Genomic DNA, 22,801 nt, shown 5'->3' on the forward strand with positions numbered 1-22,801 from the left:
CGTAGGAGATGATGTTCAGGTTGTGTTGGCGTGCGATTGCTGCAAGGGGGCTCATGTAGACGTTGAAGAGGGTGGGGCTGAGCGAGGAGCCTTGGGGAACGCTGCAGATGACTTCCGTCAGTCTTGCAGTTTTAAAATTGTGAGATTTTTTTTTTTTTAAGTGAACTTGCAAGGAAACCGCACATTCGTTTGCAACGCCTAGTAGCACTGACAAGAAAATATTCCTGGCGTGCATGAAAAAACGAAACCTAAGCATAGACGCCGGAAATTCCAAATGCTCCAGTGCTTAATTTGAGCTGCTGGTTTCCAGTGCTCAGCACCGGCACCTATGACAGTCTGACACATGGTGGTGCTGTTTGTCTAATTTAGAGATGAGCACAACAGGTGTTGATTAATTCAATATTCATTGATAATGACTAATATATCCCACCAAAGTGATTGTTATAGTGTTGGATGGCCTGGAAGAGTCACACGTGTAAGTGTGTGATGGTTAGTAGTTGTGTCCGTACTGTCACTGGCGGTGCAGGCAAGGGCAATGGGTGGTGTAGGCTGCAGAGGACACCTGACGAGGGCCCTGACACTTATTCTTTTTCAAATTAAGCACTGTGGCTAGGCCAATCATTTGGATCTGCAAAAGATTTTGACACATAATGAAAACTTTGCACAGCCCTAATCAAATGTATTGCATAACATACATTGTCATCTTTATTCCAGTTTACAGATCCACTAAACCCTCTTCTAGACAACTTTAATTTTTAGTCCTTCTGCATGGGCATGACTTGACAGTTATATTCTGTACTGATATTCAGAAATAGCTGGACAATAAACCAAATCACTATTTTGCTTTTAATGGGTTAAAGGGCAAGATATGTGAGCCAATAGCTCCTTTATGTAAGTATATCATGAATATTGTACCTTTTTGTCAGTTACCTGCTATTTCTTTTCAAGGCATCCAGGTGACACACTTGAACTTTACATATATAAACACCATAGGCCCATTTCTCAAAACTATTCACCAACACAATTTTATCATGCGTACACAAATAAAAAAAAATTCGAGTGCAAAAAACTCGTTTTGCATTTCTCAGAAATAGTTTTATACTTGTAAAAGTTATTTTTTCAAACGAAGATGTTTATACGCCTATGAAAACATTTTGCACAAAGATTTTCAAGAGAGCAAATCTATACATTTGGTTGGTGAATGAGTTTCAGAAACCATTAGTCTTAACACAGATGTGGATACTCACAAACATGCCTCTCACTCCTACTCACCCCAGAAAATGTACGAAATGCTGCTAACTTGGGCAGGAGTAAATCTTTTTCCAGGGTTGGAAGGGAAGAGAAGGTGAACACCCTCAGAACTGGTGAGGGTTTTAAAAAGGGTTTATCTAAGGGAAGGACATTTTTTCAACATGGAAAAAATAAAACAGTTCTCAAGTGCATTTGCACTGGCACTCCATAAGCGAAGGTTGAATTCCCAAAAGTTTGGCAGGAGTATGCCTGGAAACCTGTTACAGCTGCACGTCTCTAGGAGTAAAGTAGAAAGAAATGTGAATTTCCGAACCGAATAATTCTCTACCAGTTGAGGTCAAAAGCCTCCAGGTGCATATGTACTAATTTCTGTGTAAATGGGGCCAAATGTCATTAAAGCACTTTAAAATGCGACACAGACAACCTCAGGTGAAACTGATTGCTATACACTGCCAATGTTCACTGGCGTAGAGCACGCTGAACACTGTTGATCCAACTTTGTAACACACTCTCTGGGCATTAAGCACAACATGACAACTCTACAACACTCTTCCTCATCCATGTATCAGAAGATTTGGCACATCTCGTCACCCACTTGGAGACCTAAACAAGAGAGATAGAAAGAAACACAGAATTCTACAATATAAAGGACAATAGAATATGGTATGATGGCCTTAAAATTCACAAACTGACCATAATTGGTTATTTTTTTAAAAATCACAAAATATTTTTTAAATATTTTTTTCTTTTGTTGTTTTGACAAAATGGCTAAGAGGTATATGTGCTAGTCGTCAAATAACTGGAACATATTGTGCAATGATATTGCTGCAAAAATGTTCCGCAGCTTCAGATTCTCCAACAATCACGCAGGTATATAATGTTAAAATACATTATACAACGAGCAGGGTGCATGAGAGGGGCTTAAGGGACAGTGTAATGGGAGGGGAATGCAGATTTGGAAGTAGTACTAAGTGAGAGAAATACAATATTTTGTAAAATAACCAACATTTTTGAGGACTTCCAAAATAGAGAGGGAGGGAGTGTGTGTGCGTTTTTGTCTGTGTGTATATAAAAATTCTTGGTGTAATTCGTCAGAAACCTCATTGTACCCAAGTGGAAGCAGTTGTACCCAACTATTTATCAGAAAACACATTTATTAGGGGGTGTGACGCCCCAACTACCCCCCTTGAAGCTACGCCCCTGCGGGATAGGTCTCAAGAACTGAAAATTGGCATCACTCAGTAAACAAGTAGGTTTTATGAACCTGCTCAACAACATTATTCTCTTTTCTTTCCAGAGTAAGCATTGTGGACTGTAATATAGAAAACCTGGAAACCTCAATGATGTTCCATGAACCAAGCGTGTTAATGCATGTTGTGTCAGGCTAATATTAACAAGCCAGTAGGTCTGGCCTTGGCATATCAGTTTTTTTTAGGTTTGGCGCTTGTCAAGATCTATTGATTTTACTGTTGGTCTCTTATTGTGTCATGCACATTTTTCTTCCACCCACTAGAGTTAAAAGCAATAGGTCATCCCCCTTCAGCCATTGGCAACTTTAGTGTGAGACAACAGCATTTCACCAATTCAAACACACACGCAAAGTAGTTCCCTTCAGTGCCAGGCAATGGGTGGTTTCTGATACCCCCCAAAAATTCATTCACTTTTAGCCGCTGTTTTGTTTCTGATTGACCAGGCCCAGCAGCTTTCCAACATTACTGTTTAGCAAAGCCCATGCTAATACAGAACAAACATTAACAAAGCCAAAATGAGATAGCCAATTCCAGACCAATTGGCATTACAAATGCTTCTTTATTTTATTTTTTATTTTAACATATAGAAGGCATTAAAAGATTATAAGGAATAAAAAGTAAAAATGCTACTGTCAAGGTGGACTACATATATTTGTGCCACCAGTCCTGACATTGAAGTGGGATACGTTTAGATGAATGTGCACAAGCAAAATGCTATAATCGCAGTGAAGAAAACCAATAACTGCAGTGCATGTATTTTTATTATGATATTTTTTTGTGTGCATAAATCTATCGCTAGGCCACATCTAAAACGGGATTCCTATGAAATATTACCAGCATTAGTGAATCCAGAATATTTAGATTCTGTAGCTTGTTAGATTCTGTAGTTTGCTTTAACTGATGAGACTACTCTTATGCAAGCCCTATAAGTTTGTTTTAAATCACATTCACACGCGATAGAATATGTATCACACACTCATCCAGGGCATCAAATTCATACTGAAGCTCATTAGGAGTTAATGAGTGCGTAAACCCTAATCTGCATAATGCAGAATGACAGCATGCACGTTGTTGACAAAAATGGCGCTGTTAAAAGTGAGATTTCATAAGATTACAAAATAAAATATTTATCTGCATGCACCTAACATACTGTTCACAAATAAAATGAAAACAATATAGTAAAATGACTGAAGGAGCATTGGTCAATTCTTAGTCCCCCTGAATTTTGCACCTTTTATAAGCACGTGCATTGCAAAGACTTTTTATTGCAGCCCTTAAGATTCTGCCTAAACTCTCCTGTATCAAAAAGTGAGGCAACAGTTCAAAAAGTAGAACAAAATGTGAAAATGAGAAAAGAAGTCAAGGTTACCCAGCTCTCCGGGCATGTGTGATATCAGAGTACAAACATTCATTGTAGGAACTCAAGGTCGTAGGGAACACTCCCTGCGTGCCAAGACCCGGGAGCCTGAAGGCCCTGGCCCAGCCCTGTGTTTTAATTTGTGCAATCAAGACATTTTACCCAGAAAAATCCACATATGCATAATCGGGATGTTTCAGGAGTTAAGCTTTTCTTTTTAGTTTTATATAGCGCAAACTCGACCCAAAGGTATGCTTTACATGAGCACCAGTTGCATTACAGATGGACACATTCATTTTGCTAGGCACAGGTAGATTGTGATTTGCCCAGATTCACAGGTTGTTGAGCGTCCTTATAGAGATTCGAACCCGGTTCCCTAGCTTTGAGGTCGACCGCTCTAGCCATTCGGCCACATCCTCCCCCACCCTTCATCACTGCTGTTGCTTTCTTGCCTCGAGAAGGACACTTCATCTCCCACTCCCCTGTGCCAGGCTGGTCCCCAGTGTTGGCCCCACTAACTTTGGTGCTCAGTAAACACTCTTTTGCCCCTGGGGGCTGGGTGATTGCTCACAAGTGACAGGGAACAGTTGTCTAAACCTGCCTTGTTGCTTCTAATCCACCACAAGATGTGCCACCTGCTATAGAAAAGACACACATTGCATATAAAGTATTGAAAGCTTCAGAGTGTAGCGTTTCATTGACAGATAGAGTTGTCAGGCACTAGACCTGAAAAGGTGGCAGCTTGTGACTTACTAGCAAAAGATACAGAATGGGCACACAAGTGTCTCTTGTTTTATAAAGCGGAGTTTGCCTGGAAATGATGAAACTGGTTAGTTTTGTCTGTGCTGGGCTAGTTATCTTCCCTTCAGACTCGGCCTGACTCACAGTTCGGCAGACAGGTTACTCCATCACAAGTAGGGCTCCCGATTTTATGGTATTTATTTTTTGTCTAATTCCATCTGTATTTATCCATATTTATTTTTGGGGCATTTTATCTGTATTTATCCATATTTATTTTGTGTTTTTTGCGTATAAATGAAGTTGTAAAACTGTACATTTCCATATCTATTTAACTGATGAACGGGCACTCATACTTTGATGTCTGGCATGTTTTAGCTATTTAAGCTGTCAAATATTACATAAGAATACATCCACTGGTAAATACTAGCATTATACCATAAATGTATATTGACATATGCCTTTATTTAGAGAAATTCCATCCTGTTTTTTTAATTTCCAGTGCTGTCTTTCTGCTCAGCTGCTGGCCTTCAATTCATGAAAGACTGCATGGAGAGTCACATAAAAGAAGCAACGTTTTCTGTATTTATCCACTTTAAAAAATAAATGCAGACAGAAAAGACTTTGTTTTCTGTCTGTATTTACATATAAAAATTTGTAAAAACGGAAAACAGGGAGCCTTAATCACAAGCATTGCTAGTGCATAATTTGTAAAACATTAAGTGCCAGGGCACTTCTCGGAAGGCGACTGCAGCTTGAACCACCCATACCCTGCCAGCGCTGCCATGGACAGTAGCAACATAACACCTAACCATCGCACTCCTACAAGTGTGACATTTCAGACTATTTCAGGCCACACAAAGCTTAATATGGCATGAGAAGCTGGTTTGATTTATTCTTAATGTATATCGACTTAATGAACACGGTTGTTGTGCTCATCACAAAATTAAAAAGATAGTGCCACCATGTGGTTGACTGCCTCTAGAGCCGGAGTGACAATTAAGTGCCGGTGCCAAGCACCGCAAACCACCAGCACAAATTAAGCACTGAAAATGATGTATTACAAGTGCCATAGGTTATAATGCAATCGTAATACGGCGGACGGGATATCTGTCATGTTTGTGGTGGAGTGACTCTTCCGCCGAACTCTAAATCGGACCCTCCGTGTGCTCTGGTATTTGCCAAGCCACCTTTCACTGCTAAAGCCAAAATCCTGATGGCTGTGCGTGCAACCACCAACTCACAATAAAATACTAATACCAGAGAGCCAGGAGCACAAACTTTGAAGGGTGTAGAATGGTGCTGTGTCTCTTGTAATGGATTGTAACAAAGTGACCATACAGGGGAAGCCGGAAAAAAGCTCCCGGTGAAGGATCGTACGATTGTCGAAGGAGTGGCCCTGATCTTTCAATGCATGCCATGAGAAGCAACTGGGTGCTTTATACACTTTATTAAAAAGTGACCCCGCATCCGTCATGAAACTGAGGGACAGAAAACGGCCAAAATGTCTCCTCACAGCTCCATCCTTCTTGATTTTATGAGGGCTGCAGAAATATCTCTTTGTGCATATCTGACACTAACAACTGGGCTTTTTGATTTCCCGCTCTCCACAGAGGAACCCAGCCCCTAGATGTAATCAGTTTGGCACAGGCACTATACAAGTATATATATATATATATGTACTCAGTCAGACGAAAAGGTAGAGATAGGAAAGAAAAACCAAAGGGTGAACAAAAAACAGAGCACCCATGTCGTAGGGGGAGCACAAAGACTTCAGGATGGCGCCTGCCTTACGCTACCTTACCGCTCTCTCTTATCAGGCCTCATGCTCCAATCAATGAAAAGGAAGCTGTTGGCCTCCAAGCGACTGCAGGGTGTGCACAGGCCTTTGTGTTCTGAGTTCCTGGAGGATATTGTTGAGTAGGTTACTGCTTGTGCAAGTATTTTCATTAATTCCTGTTTTCTCAAAGAAGGAATGGGACAGAACTGTCAGAATAGGCCAATATTGGCAGGATGTGAAGCCAGCATCCAAATCCTACCTTACCTATCTTTCAGGAAGTCCTTAAAATGCATCTCGTCCAGTTTCATCTGAATTGCTTTTTGTTTTTTTAAAAATATTTTTATTTGCATTTTCAACCAACAAAAAAACAGCTGGCAAGTCACAAATGAATACCCACATAGCCTGGCTGCCTCCCACCCAAAAACGACAGCATCATAATTATCAGCACCACAAGATCCCAGCTCCACCTGTAGGACATCCTCCCACTGCGCTCTCTGCGTCCTGAAACTCTCCCTGGGCCCAGAGTTTCATCTGAATTGTTAATATATTTTTTAAGTTCCTACATTCACTTACCCTCTTATTGTGTTAATCTTGAGTGTGGGGAACTAGGAAGATGTAAATGTGGGAGTAACAAGAAGGAGTGGTTGGAAAATGGGGAATATCTACTACAAAGTTGGAGGAGGAAAGGGAACATTCAGGAGAGGTTTAAAGATGGGCACTTGTAGATATGAAAACACACCTACCAAAGGGTAACTCACTTGCAGTTCAGTAGAGAGAAACCAACAACTACTCTGATATTCCTACAGCCCAAACAGGCCCATCTCTCGTTTAGCCAAGCCTTGAAGTAAATCACACGTCACGCATGGCCACTCACATATACTGCAAGGAGATCATATGGAAACCAATGGAAGCAGAGAATAACACCAGTAGTACAAAGACCAACGGCTGAAAAGACCAAAAAAGAAATAAGAGAAAAGAATATAACTTCAGATATTGAATACAACCATATACACCACATTGCACAAATGCAGAACATAATAAAAAATAAAACTAGAAAATGAATGTACAAATTAGTCACTTAACTGTATACATGGATACAAAACTTGTAATGAAACTGTAAACATAACAAATGCACATACACGGATGCGAATTCTTGGTGAATTATAAAAATCACACTCATCTCCATCTAACACAACTATACACACCGAAGGACCCATTATACCACTTTGTGTGACCCGAACACAATGACTCACAACGCAATTGTAGAAGGTGTCTGACTCCATAATGTCTTGCAGCAAGTGTAAGAGAGTGGAGTTCAGGCGTGAGCTCTGTTTATGTCCTACCAGCAGTAATGTTGGTCAGGTGTATAAATGTTTCTCTAGTGATGGCTATTTTCCCATTATTTTCACTTTATAGTTTTACACAGCAGAGGCAGAGATTGCCCCGATGCTATATAGAATGACATTTGATGGGGTTAAGCCTAAAACACATATGTAAAGTTACTATTCATAACTTTATAGTCATAAATAGAGTTATGTGCCCTACCCCCTTTGTGCAAGGGTGTGGGGACACATACCTCTACTACTAAGAGTAAATCTCCGTACGCCATTGGTAAGTTGCATTTTGGGAGAGATTTAGGCCTAGGCATCTGTGTAATTCTACATGTGCAGACATTTCCGCCCATAGAGTTACCTTTGTGAATTAGACCCAAGGGGGCTTATTTATGAGCCCTCACGTCACGTTTACGACGCCAGTGCGTCACTTTTTGTGACGCACCAGCTGCGTAACAAATTTGCCTCATTGCACCATATTTACAAAGTGACGCATCTAGGTAGATGCGTCACTTGGTAAATCCCTGCGCCACATTATACCTGCGCCAGGTATAATGTATGCGGGGGGCGTTCTGACGCAAGAAAGGGTCATGGAAGTGACGCAGTGAAATCTATAAGATTTCACTGCGCCACTTCTAGGATGCAAATGCATCAATATCTTACGCCTGCCTCAAGGCAGGCATAAGACTGACAGAGGCACATTTCACATGGGATTTGCCCATTTGTAATGACCCATTGCTTGAGTTGCTTCACTTTTGTGACACACTCCAGTAATGCGTCATTTTTGGGACTACAGATACGTCTGAAATACTGATGTATCTGTAACTCCTTGCACCATGATGCGTCATACTGTAAATATGACACATCATTGGTGTCGCAAGGAGGGTACAATGAAAAGTGACGCATCGCTGTTTTCTCGCAGCGATGCATCACTTTTCATAAATGAGGCCCAAGGTTTTTAGATTGAATGTGAATAACCTTGAAACTACAAAGTATGTTTTTCTAGTTTTTAAATTTTATTTTGCATTTACCTTTGTAAACATGTTGATCCCACCTTTGACTTCACTTTCGTGCCTTCATCTTTAACCCCTCCTTCCAGTTTTCTTTATTGCATCTACATGAGAATCTACTCCCATCTCCTATTTTAGGGTTTCTGCACATCCTGTGCTTTGCTGTGTATTAATGTGCTCCTTCTGTCCTCTTCAACAGGCAAAGGCTTTATTGGGCATATTTTCCTGACCATATAGATACTTTTGGGAGTTTTTTTATATTTTATTCCAACCACATTGTGTTGCATTTTTTTTGGTCGAGGCTGGGCAGAGCATGTGCTGCTGTATTCAGGTATGGACTTGAAGCTCTGCCCACTCTCTGTCCATATTTTTAATTGGCTTATGTCATTGTCCACTGTAAACTGTGGCTGTTAATTGGTCAATAGGCTTAGTAGTCCCTCCTTAGTACCGCCTTGTCTCATTTTGTAACCTCCGATGGCGACACCCCTCTTACATGTGTTGTTACACAGTAGGCTTTAATTACAGCCTCCGAGCACTATTGTCTCAAATAGCTTTGTCCTGCCTCCTGTTGCAGGCGGGACACACTCTCTCCTAATGCTGTAAAAATAAAAATGTATAGCACGGGCATCGGACGCATTTACAACGCATTTGTAAATGACAATGCCTTTTATTTATCTGTTTTAAAAATAACACATAAATAAAAGGCATTGCCATTTACAATGTCAATAGCACAAACTTTCCTAAATGCGACACCTACTGCATTGCAAATGCTTGTTTACTTTTGCAGAGTGACTAAGATCTCAGTGAAGCAGAGACACGCCTCTAGTTTGCCCTCTTCTTAAATGGCCAGATTCCAATAGAGGCAGCGCGTAATACATTTTTTAAAAATAGAAATAAAATAATGACTGCAAGGGCCAAAGTTTTTCTTTGGAGTCTGCTGCCCGCACTGCTGAATGGTGAGGTCAGCGAATACCAATGCTGCATATTTTTGTACCCCATGCCCCTTTCATCCATCACCCTACACATTGCTTTTTCTTTACCTCAGTCTTGTAGATTCGTTTTCCATTGATGCTAAGGCGAATGTGTCATGCGATTATTTCCAAAGCTTCTTGTTGCTGTCACTTTAAGTGTCCTTAATGTGCATCTCATTGAGTACAATGAGGTGCACATTTTCCTAAAAGAGGAAGACTTGAACATGGTCCAGCTGTTTTATAATAAATGTTTTTATACTATCTCGCGACACTACCTCAAGACATTTGCAATCAGGGCTATGAGCTATGAGCAAAGCCTGCTGTAAAACTGTTCAAACAAACGAGACCAGCAGAAGGTGGGTGGATATAGCGAGCCTCTTAATTCATAGCATTATTATGAGTATATTTTTAGTACAACATGAAGTTGTGACATGGAGAAATGGGACCTGTCACTGGCACATTCTATCTCCTGTGCTCTGTTTATGCTCCCCGCTGGAAGGCTGCGGCGAGGGGGACAGCCCGCTCTGTACCGGAGGCTGAGTGTTCAAGGATGTTCAACATGTCTTCATCAGCTTTACGAGAGAACAAAGCACAAATGAACTTTTTTTGTAAAATTGTGATTTCTACTCTGTTCCAGGTACTTTAGCCTTATCTTCCCCAATGACCGGGTGAACATCAGTCAAAAACTCACTTAAAATATAAACAAGTACATTTGGATGTGCCTACAGGGATATGAATCACTGACAAAACTTTTGTTAATGGATATTATGGTCTTATACTAAGATCACAAACAAAGTGCAAATTCCAGGAAATTAAGTTGAGTTGAATGGACAGCGCGGCGATCTAAAATTTCATTGAATTGAGCTAGTTATGAATAGCTATGTAATCATAAGCCCGATGCAGAGTTTATTATTTCAGTCCTGACAGCAGAGATATTTTTAGAAAGGTGATGCAGAGAAAAAGGCGGTAGTAACAGTGACCTTTAGTAGGCGTCTTTGCACACATACAGGTTTGTTGATATGGCAATAATAATATTAATCCACATTTGTAAAGCGCACAATCACCCGTTAGGGTCTCTAGGCGCTGGGGGCCGTCGGGAAGATTAAGCAAGCTATTGCCCAGAGTCACATGCTGCTGGGCTAATCTGCTGCCGGCGCCAGAGATCGAACCGTGATCCCCAGATTCCAACGTCAGTCACCCCGGCGCCAGGGATCGAACCGTGATCCCCAGATTCCAACGTCAGTCACCCTGGCCGCGGCACCACACCTCTTCCATAACAAGATGTGTATAAAAAGAATGGGTAGAGATAAAATGTTGAAGCACCACACAGTTGTTTTATATGTAGAAGCAAGCTTGCAATACCACTGACCAATACTAGGTGTCCCTGCAGTTACTATGAGTCAGGGCTGCAGTACCTCTGACTGTCACTAGGTTGCTTAAAGTTGTTTTAGATAGGGAAACAAAACCAATTATCGGTTGGTCATTCAATTATTATGTTGAGAAAGGTAAATGCACATATTAAATAGCCTCATGTGTGCTGCTGTATTTTATGAAAAATATTTTATTTACCAAAATTCTGTTTTCATTTTCTTTGAGGGTGGACATATCTTCAAATACTTCTGGCAGATATCACAAAATGTCCTTAATGCACATATAATGTGCCTGCCATACCAACCTATGCACAACTGAACAGTGCTTAATTTGAGCAGGTGATTTCTGGTGCTTGGCACCAGCACTTAATTGTCAACAACGGTGCATAGGAGGCCCCTAACAGTCTGCATTGCCTCAGTTGTAGCAGTGTGTTGGTTAGTAGTTGTGTAGGTACCGTCATTGGCAGCGCTGGCAGGTGCTATGGTGGTGCGAGCTGCAGACGCCTCCAGACAAGGGGGCTGACACTTATGCTTTTTACAAGCTGAGCACTGCTGCTGCATGACATTAAGGCAGTGCTATGGGATGCTGCTGGTGGAATGCCAGAACCTGTTTTCCAGGTCAATCAAATTAATTGGAAAACCTGATGACACTATTTAATTTTAGAGAAAGCTGCATGTAAAGTCTTATTCATTAATTAGTAATGTATGTTAGGGGCGGCATACTTCTAAGTGATTTTTGGCAAGAACCTACTATTACCCCCCCCCCCCCCCCCCTCCCCTCCCCCTGCAATGTACTTCTGTACATAAATCTACCCTGGTTTCTACAAAAAATAAAAATAAGTTGCTGGAGATCAGTGGTATGGCAAGAGGGGTTAGTGGGGGGTGATCCGCCCGTGTGGCGTGTGGACTACATTTTACTTTATTAAATCAAACACCTGAGAATGTTTTGCGCAGTGCACATCCTGAAGTCATGTAGTTCAAGGTCATCATATATGTGATAGTGAAGAACAAAGGATGAAAAGAGAAATAACACACTTGTATGGGATCACACAATTTGGTCAAGTCAAGCCAAGATTAATCTCAGGTTTTCTGATTTAGAAGTGTGCAGTTCGCCCACCTTACACATCCACCCCTCCCCAAACGCCACCGTGCTGACATCAATGGGGCCCTCAGTCACACCACATACCAAACTTTTTGGCTGTATGGCCCTTGGGAAAATGTTTGTGAGTACCTATGATTTAGATGGAGTAACTGCTTGGGGCACTTGGCTGTGGTTCTTTTGGGACAGCCCAAGTAGCGCTTTGAAAGAATTAATGCAAGCTCTTAAAGAAAGTGGAATTCTGTAAGAAAAGTGGCAGTGGCAGCTGGCATCTACAGGGATGAGGGGACGCACGCAGGGGAAATATATATATTTTAAAATAAATAAAACATGCCTGACTTGACGTGACATTCTCGCTCCGGACCTCTCCGTCACTGCAAACGGATGCTGAAACTCCCTTGCTCAATCCTGGCGTTGCTCACATGCAGCATGTGAGCAGTGCCAGGATTGGTGAGAGCGGCCTCACTATGTACTCCACAGCGCCCTGGAGGCCTGCACTGTCTCTCAACACAGCTGTCTTAAGACAGCTGGGTTGAGAAGTTTAAAGTACGCATGTGTGGCTGGCCGTCGCAAGACACCTGGCCAAAAAGAGATGCGCACAACCAGCCCACTATCCTCCCTGCGGAGTGACATGCTGCTGTTACTGAGCAGCAGCCACGCCCAAGTACTGACGCTCAGCTCGGGATGGGGTATGAAAAATAAAATGGTAATTGATTACCATTTTATTTTTTATCTTTGGGAGATTTTTAAGTGGGGCAACGCTCCTCCTCTCTAACGGAGGAATCACCCCTGACAAGTTGTCCACTCTAAGGCCACAAATCAGTGGCTTCTTTCATCTGGCTAGCTTGGGAGCTTAGGAAGAAATCAGTTATTGCTGTAGAACTGTTACCAGTGATGCCCGGGTTTAGGACTGAAAATTGTACACTTCGCACAGATATGTGAAAATGAGTCAGGAGACAAGGCTTTTTTGGGGTTTCTGTAGTAGGTGGTGACGCTTGAACACCTAATCAGTTTTTAAGATGTGTTTAAGAATTTTTTAACTATTTTATAATTGTATATTTATTAATTGTAAAAGTAATTGTTCATGTTTTTGTTTTTGAGCTTATTGTTAGGCCTAAATTGGGGCAATAAAATTAACTGAAATATTACACAGTATAATTTTTTAACCAAGCAGTCTTATCATTCTGAATGATGATTATACTCCTATAAATAGTGTTGTAACATTACAGCCTTTCCACTGTGTGTAATAACTGTGAACTATTCTCATATCAACTGTAGAGCAGACAATGTCCTACTTATTACATTATAGCGTGGACTCCCAGTAAAGCCCAGTGGCACAACTGCCCCTTGTGTTGTATATTAGAATTCAAGAGTATGTCACAGCAGAATCTTACGACTTGGATTAATTATGTGTAATTTAACTGGTTACATCATATGTGACGTTCTAATGATTTCAGCTATTATATCATTTGTGATGCAGGGGCGGCTCCTCCACGTGGGCGGAGGAGCGTCGCCCCACTGTTTCTCGCTGTGCGAGAAGCAGAAACATAAAATGGTATTATGAAAGGGTTTGGTTGGGGGCGGGTAGGTGGGCGGTCCTGCCCCAGGCAGGGGAGGAGTGGCTTGCCCACTGTTATGGGCACTGACTGTTTGGTCGGCCCCAGGTCCGACCAAACCGGTCATACGCACTCTCCCGTTTTCTCCATGTAGGCTGCATGCAGCCGGCATGGAGAAAACGGGTTTCCCATAGACGCTCCCCACAGACGCCCATAGTCTGCATATCAGCCAATCACAACGCTGCCATTGCAGCGTTGTGATTGGCTTAGGGGAGGAAAGTGAGTCTGCCTGCTTTCTGTGAGGAGCAGAGAGAGGAGACACGACGTGGGACCAGAGGCAAAGGTAATTAAAAAAAAATGTTTAATTACCCCCTCACCCGCGAGTCATGCCGCGACTGTTGTGATGTCATGTGAGGTCACTACCAATAGACCGGGCAAGTAGTCATAGTTATGTGGCTCACCATCAGAGGTATATTTCAGTGGGTTTTATGTTGTGCGTCATAAGCCCAACATTTCTGAAACTGTACATTTTTTTGGGATTTTTGTGTTTTTTTGGTTTTGCCATTACTTTGTGGAGCGCAGTACACTTGCCATCTCCACGCCATTCATCCAACATCCCACTCGCTGAAGGCAATGAGTCTGTGGTAGTAGGTTCATGGTAAAGTCGTCATCTGTACCCAAGTGGCTTTTTCTTATCTGCTGGGCAGAGAGGGTGGCTTCAGCCATTTACAGCTGTTACTGGGCATTTCCCTGAACCTCCTCTTCTCCTCCAACCATTTTCCGGGGCCTTTAATTCTGCTCACCAGGCACTGAGAGGTGGCCATGGCAGGGACATCGTAAGGATTTTGGGGGCCTGGGGACAAACATATTTTGGGGCCTCTGTTTGGAACAGCTTTGAATTTATGATCCATTTTCAGTTCTTTAGTACCCTCCTTGGCTAGGTCACTGACAGTGCATATTCTAAATCTGTTTACATCTAATATTTAGGGATAGTGATGTGGGTTTTCAATATTGTAACAGCAGCAGCTCAGTAATATTGCAAATAATATCTGTGACCCTCTCCCATTTTCTCTACACGAGGCCCTGTTTTGTTCTAAAGGATACATTTTTATGGATGTTGCAGGAAACATCAACGCAACATGCAACGTGTCTGTGATGGTCTTCCACTGATCACCTACATTAAAAATAAATTAAAGGAAAACAATATTTAAAACAATTTGTTAAAGAATTATTCAAGGTCATCAGGACAGCCTCTGCAGAACAGAGCTGGCTCTATAAGGGGGCCCCTGAAAAACGGGGGCCCTGGGCCAGCACCCAATTTGCCCATGCCTTAAAACAACTCTGGGTCATGGCTTTGAAATCCTCAAGGAGGATATTTGTGATGTCATCTGTGACATCATTTTTGAGGTTATACGCTCTGCATTGAGAGGGGTTTAGGTTGTGTTGCTCACCATAACTGGCTTACTTCAGTGTTTTTAGAGATTACAGGCTACAACTTCACATGCCTTTTACAGGTTTCTAGGTTGAACTTCTCAAGCCTTCTATGACTCCTAATGATTTTCTCTCCTTTTCTGCAGAGTTTTATGATGATTTCGCAGAGGGTCGAGAATGTGTCAACTGCGGCGCCATGTCGACGCCGCTATGGAGGAGAGACGGCACGGGCCACTACCTGTGCAACGCCTGCGGACTCTACCACAAGATGAACGGCATCAACCGCCCACTGATCAAGCCCCAACGAAGGCTGGTGAGACTGACCTGCTGCATGACTCTACTGGGCTCTTGGGTTAATCATTCCTCTTTTCTCTCTTCAATTGAGGGTAAAAGGTCAAAATATAGCATCATTGCATTAATTGATTTAGTAAAAAGACTTTAAAGACAAAGAGATAGGAGTCCTCTCCATAAAAAAGCAATGTAAGGCATTCATCGATGATCCTGTTTTTTTAAAATCCTGATCAACATGTCCTCTAGAAGGGTCTTGGGAGTGAACTGAGGTATAAGACAAAAGTTGCATAAGTGTATGTGAGGGTTAAACCAAGGGCAATTGCTGTGTCAGATCATATTATTGATCTAGAGGGATCTTCCCAAATTAGAGATGCAGATTTTGAAATACCAAAAGATTTCAGGCAGCAGATGAGGTGGGGAGAACCGTATCCTTCAAATGGAACCTTGTGATATTTCCAAGTAGAATCCCTACATTCTTCTCTAAAATAGTGAATTAAAGGCAGACAAGGAAGTTTGTGGGATCCTAGAGGTAAACCACGTCCTGGATCAGACCATGTACTGGATCCTTGTGGCACATCTTCCTTGTGCGCCCCCTGTTCTTCCGCTGTTTTTTGGGTACACAAACCTCCTGTTCTGATTTACGCTTCATCCCACTCCTCCAAGGTGCCTCCCTCTGCCCTCTTTTCATTTTTGTTTATTGTAACTGCACCATTGTGCCTCTATCCTCATCTGCCTATGCCTTCTCACGGTCTGTCCGCATTACGTGGGTGTCCCCTGCAACCATTACTTGTTGGATAATTGAAACTACAGTAAAAGAGACAGACCGGAGCATCACTTGTACATCTTCAAGTTTATATTTCATTGCTCTTGAAAGTAGCAAGAGATCTAGGAATCAAGGACGGATGGACCTTCAGGCATGTCAAATATAGGGTTTAAAAGTATAGAACCAGGTAAAAGTTCCAGTCCAGAACTCAAGGATGTAATTGTACCTTAGATGAGTTGCGCATACGCAAGTGCCAGTTTTGGCTCCAGAGAGGCTTGTCGCTCCCCTCTAGAGATTCAGCCATGCCCAGGATGCATCAGCATGATTTTAAATCGTCGTTAGAGTGACAGCTCTCTCACGTTGACTAGAATCTCCAATAACGTCAACCTATATGATCTCTCTACTCGACTGAAACAACTATGATATATTTCTTGGCCGCTGCCATGGTCACTCAGCATCATGTTCATCTGGCTCTGCATGTAGGGGCACTGGGGGTTGCCCTTCTATTAGCTTTAGTGGAATAGGGTTGCAATGGGCATTCCTTGCTGGAACCCTAACCAATCGTCTCCAAAATTACACAGGGGCATGATTGCCCTCGACCCTCATTTCCGAGAATGCTGCTCTCAGGGCCTAGTTCTGTTCTCATTTTATTCGGGCCTTGTTCTTCATCTAGATTGCCATGGGCAGTCTGGAGAGTGCTGCTCTAGGTTGCCAAATGCTGGATATTTTTTCACCTATCTTCACTTTCTTGCTGGTCTTCTTTATTTCTGACTCCTAAGTCCCTCCTTCACTGCAAGGTGTACAGATCTACACTGGTACTCCATGGCTTCCTCACAGATCCCTACAGTGCATTGTGGTTTTACAACCCCTTCACACTATGATGACCCTTCCTACCAGGAGGACCAGATTTTCTATATATCACCTCTACTGTCCAATTCCATCTTACCATTATAGTGACCTAAACCATGACATCAGAGTTGCCTAAGAGGTTTTGTTGCAATACCTGACCATTTCATCACTTCTGTCTTGCAGTTGTGAGACTTTACCAGTGTGAGTGAGATCTGCATAGCACAGTTGTCAGTGGTGCGATGTCTAAGTTAGATTTGGCAGCAGCTGCAGAAGGGATCACACTTATGATAGGATGTGGGAATTACAGCCTCGTCAGTTGTTTAACACTGTGACTGGTGGTAACATGTAAGGGACAGAAGCTCCAATGCTGTGCACCCACCCACCATGTGAGGGCATTAAAGAAGATGCAGGACAGCTGAGTTCCTGTAATCTCAAGCACTGAGTTCATCCACTGGTCACAAACCCAGCAATAGCTAATTTATCACCAAGTACATGTATTTAGAGAAGGCGTAGTAGTAAATTGCTCATCTGCCTAGGAATTGGACGTACAGTAGATCACTGTAAAAAAAAAAAACTCACAGCGCCCCAGTAGAGTAGTGTGATCCTTGGCATGTCACTTGACCACCTCGCGACTTCCTGGAGTCACACTTGATTATTAATAGCAATAACGTAAGTATGCATTGCCATAAAACAATGACGTACACATGAACAGGCCCAGTTAGTTTGTAATTTTTCTTAATCTCGATTCAACCCGAGTTTAGTTATATTTATCAAAACCAGATCAGGCTTTCCCATAGCATGGCTCAACCAGCCAGAGGGAAAGAGAACAAATAAACAACTTCAACAACACCGAGAGATATGTCACGTAATGGAGTTTATTACATCACCGCTAAAATTGGCTGACTAAAGAGTTTTAAAAACATTTTTCTAATAGGACCTCATCCACTGACATAGAAGCCTTTTCCAAAATATATGGATCAGCAAAATAGTTCAGTAAAAGACCTATAAATGTATGCACTCAGTTTGCTCCAGATGTTTACATTGTAGCTAATGAGGATACCAAACTAATTGTATTTAATAATTAGGAATTGTGGCTACATGTTAGTACTGAAACTGTTAGTAGGGCCTGTTGTGCTTGCATTTACAGCTGCTCAGCCAGTATGCTTGTGTGTATGTATGGAACCTTAGAATGTCTGATGACAGTGTGGAATGTTGGTATGCCTAGTGGACTGGAAGAGTGACTGTTGGTGTGAGTGGGCTGAGCTATGAAGATGCAGCTCCTGATGGGGCCATGAACTAACTTGAATTCATCTTGAACCAACCATCATTCTGCTTGTAACCAACGACTATGATCCTGTAACTTTATAAATAAACCTCTACTTGGATTTACCTCGTGACTACCATTATACTTTATTACAGGGTCCTTCTCCTGTTAATTAGTGGCCGACTCGTCAGTAAGTGGCTGCAGCCTGGATTCTAAACAGATACTCTGACTCCACCCTTACAACTGATACTCTGACTCCACCCACACAACGCATACTCTGACTCCACCCACACAACTGATACTCTGACTCCACCCTTACAACTGATATTCTGACTCCCCCATACAACTGATACTCGGACTTCACCCACACAAACGATACTCTGACTCTACCCACACATTTGATACCCCTGACTCCTCCCACACAACTGATACTCTGACTCCCCCATACAACTGATACTCTGACTCCCCCATACAACTGATACTCTGACTCCACCCACACCACGGATACCTTGACTCCACCCACACAACACATACTCTGACTCCACCCACACAACTGATACTCTGACTCCACCCTTACAACTGATACTCTGATTCCCCCATACAACTGATACTCGGACTTCACCCACACAAAGGATACTCTGACTCTACCCATACATCTGATACTCTGACTCCACCCACACAACTGATACTCTGACTCCCCCATACAACTGATACTCTGACTCCCCCATACAACTGATACTCTGACTCCCCCATACAACTGATGCTCTAACTCCACCCACACAACTGATACTCTGACTCCACCCACACAACGGATTCTGACTCCACCTACACAACTGATACTCTAACTCCACCCACACAACTGATACTCTGACTCCACCCACACAACGGATTCTGACTCCACCTACACAACTGATACTCTAACTCCACCCACACAACTGATACTCTGACTTCCCCATACAACTGATACTCTGACTCCACCCACACAACGGATTCTGACTCCACCTACACAACTGATGCTCTAACTCCACCCCCACAACTGATACTCTGACTCCACCCACACAACTGATACTTTGACTCCCGTATGCAAGTATGCAAGTGCAGCAGGTAAACACACATTAATAAAATGGTAATAAATACCATTATAATTTTTTCCAGGCTCGCGCTGTTAGTGCAACAGGGCAGGGGGCTCGCTAAGTGATTCCTACAATTTCACTATTACTGCAGCCTGCCAGTGCGCATGTCGGATTGGCCGGCTAGCTACAGTAGGCCAATCAGACATGGGCAATTCAGAGCCAGCAATCCTGACACTGTAAAACAGCCGAGGGATTGCAGCTGCAGGCCACCAGCCTCAAAATAAGCGCTGGGTTAGGCTGCTCCAGCCAATCCTAGAGCTGTGCTGCAGCTCCAGGATTGGTTGGATTCACGCTGCACAAGGAGGGAAGTCCTTCCCTTTCCTGCTTCAGTCACCAGGACCCCCCCGAGGAACAGCTGCCCGTCGCCACCTGCTGCAGAGGAGCTGTAGTCAATCAAAATGTGATGATTCCCCATTGTCTTGCCGCAATTTCACCTGAAACGGGCCAGCGAGTGTAACATATATGGTGAGTTTTTCGGGCATAGCACTCACCATATTTTAATGTTGTCAGCCGCCACTGGTGCTGACAGAGATATCCTGCAATGAGTCCAGCTTTAAAAACACTTCAACAAATGGGTGCATTAAATAAAAAATACATTTGCTTTGTGATTTTGTCTGTTCAGGCCAGTCGCAGGCACTTTTCAATACGTGCCTTAGGCCTGTACATGTGGGGTGTGCAGAGATTCACATTTTGCATGAAATTCCGATGGCCTGTGCTAAACATGCAGGGACCTGTAGAGAGCCACCCGGCCTCTTAACAACAATGTATCGATACACACACACACGCACTCACCCACCCTCGGGACGGGCCCGCCCCGAGGTATATAATAAAGCGCGGAAGACCGCTCGGGGTCTCTCCGGCACACCTCCTACTATAGTGTATGTGTCTGATTATTGTCTATATTCACTGCGTGCGAGGCCCTGACCTCGCCCACCACATTGGCGACGAGGCCGGTACCGCGCCCCGCGTGCCCCGCCTCTGCTGGAGCCGTCCGCTCCCTACCTGCTGCCTTCCGCGGCTGAAGCTGCCGCTGACGTCCCCGGCCGCGGAGCCCGTCCGCCGGCCTGCTGCCTTGGCTCACTGTCGGCTCCCGCCCACGCGTCTCCCGCTGCGGAGCGCGTTCAGCCGGCGGGGGCTGTATCTGCCCATCATCGTGGTGCCGGTGAGTGTGCTGCCCCTGCGGCCCCGCTGTGGCCCCCCCGCGCAGCGCGTGCTACTGCCTGAGGGGCCCGTTCTTCCCCGGCGTGTTGCGCACGTGTGCGCGCGCTCCACCTTGAGTGCACTGCCCCGGTGGGGGAGGGGTGAAGAGGGGAGACGCTGCACGTCATCCCCGGGGCTCAGGACACGTGGAGCCTCCACCGCTCGCTCTGCCCTGCGCCCTCCAGCGCCGTCTGTCCCCTTCAGCGCGGCCCTGCTGTGTGGATGCTCCTGGCCTCTCTCTCTGCAGCATTTGAAAAGTGAAAAGAGAAAGATTAAAAGGGACGTTTATAGGCATGTCAGAGCAGGACTCATAAAGCATTGGCAAAATCAACTGGGCATGATGTCCCCATAGGACACTGACTGCTTCCTCAGTTTCCTTAGTGCGCCAGCTGCCTGCTTTGGCTACACCCTTCTCACGAACCAGAGACCACGTTCAAGGCCAGGAAGGGGTGAAGGTAGAAAAAGGAACGTCAGCATGACTGATACCGCCACCGGAGGCGCGACTGCAGCGCCAGTCAACAACGCCGCTCAACCAGGTCCCGCAGGCCCACCTCAACGCCGCGACGCCGACACGCACGTCGTTACTCATGCTCACACGGGCGTATCCCCCATTCCACCATTTAGAGAAACGGCGGACCCCGCCACTGCGGCGCCGCGTTGGAAAGCGTGGCTGGGACGTCTGAACTTGTACTTCAAAGGGACCCGAGAAACGGACGACACAGTGAAAAGGTCGCTCCTGATACTGTATGGGGGCCCAGAAATTTATGACCTCTTCGAGTCTCTCCCAAACACAGGTGAAGACGACGACTATGATGCGGCGGTGGCCGCGCTAAACGCGCATTTTGACCCCCAAGTGAACACCGACTATGAAAAATTTTAATTTAAAAGGGCATGGCAAACTGATGCCGAGTCGGTGGACATGTATTATGCGAGGCTGCGCCGGCTGGCCAGCAGCTGCCCATTCGCCGACCCGCGTGAGGAAATCAGAGACCAGATCATCGTGGGTTGCAAGTCGAAACTACTCCGAAAGCTCATCCTCAGGCAACCGGGAATCACTTTGGACGCCATTCTTGTCCTCGCGCGCTCCCACGAACTGTCGGACTCCAGAGCAGACGAAATGGAGCTGGCGCTTCGTTCCCCCATAGCTCCGCAGGCCGTACCCAAAATGGCGCCCATCAAGGAGGAAACAGTTGACGCAAAACAGAGAAGACCGACGAGTGGAAGACCACGACAGTGGCAACCACGAGACGCTCAGTGTGCATACTGTGGGGGAGACCACGCACCGACCGCCGTGTGCAATGCAAAAGGAAAGACGTGCTCAAAGTGCGGCAGACTCAATCATTTTGCCGCCGTATGCCAAGGAGGAAGATACAGGCCCAATGCACAGAGATCGCGAGGCGGATACGGGCCTCGGTCGGCGACGCCCAAAGTGAGACAGCTATCGCTAGAGCAAGAGCGCCCGCCTCCAGACACGCAGGCCCAGGGTCGGAAGCCGTACTACGAAGACGAGGAGGACGATGAGATATATGTGATATCCTACGTCAGCAGGATTGCCACCCGGAAAAGGCCGCTGCCCATGTGCACAATCTCCGTGGACGGCTCCGAAATCAGAGCACTTATTGACACGGGTGCCTCCGTGAACGTCATGGACTCTGACCAATACGACCAAATGTCGCCTAAACCTACCCTGAACCCGTCGAGCGCCCGGATATACACCTATGGGGGCACAGAACCCATGCCGCTACGTGGCGTCATCAGCACCACCATTCGCAATGGTGAGTACACGACGGAAGCCCGGTTCCACATAACCGAAGGGAAAAAAGGCACATTGCTCAGCTGCAACACCGCAGAGGATCTAGGACTGGTGTTCTTCGCCAACCAAGTTCACCAATCACACGCCGATATCATGCTTGAGGAATTCCCTGCGCTCTTCAGCGGCCTCGGAAAGCTCAAGGGCAAGAAGGTCAAGCTGCACATAGACACTTCCATCCGTCCAGTCGCCCTGCGACACCGAAGGGTGCCGTTCAACCTCTGCCCTCAGGTGGAAAAAGAGCTGAAGAAGCTCGAAGACCTTGACGTTATCGAGAAGGTGTCAGGACCGACCCCATGGGTGTCCCCACTGGTGGTAGCCCCGAAGCCCAAGCAGCCTGGCGCCAT

General features: G+C 44.6%; 1 protein-coding gene across 4 annotated transcripts in view; it reads left to right on the plus strand.

The window, feature by feature from the left end:
• GATA4 (GATA binding protein 4) overlaps positions 1-22,801 on the plus strand; it is a 152,380-nt gene that overhangs the window by 107,697 nt on the left and 21,882 nt on the right. For all 4 annotated transcript variants that reach the window (XM_078647575.1, XM_078647578.1, XM_078647574.1 and 1 more), the window contains exon 3: positions 15,291-15,457. In XM_078647575.1, the coding sequence (XP_078503701.1) occupies positions 15,291-15,457 (167 nt within the window). The remainder of the gene's footprint in view (positions 1-15,290; positions 15,458-22,801) is intronic.

This window comes from Lissotriton helveticus, chromosome 6, assembly GCF_964261635.1.
Source record: "Lissotriton helveticus chromosome 6, aLisHel1.1, whole genome shotgun sequence".
NCBI classification, from domain to species: Eukaryota; Metazoa; Chordata; class Amphibia; order Caudata; family Salamandridae; genus Lissotriton; species Lissotriton helveticus.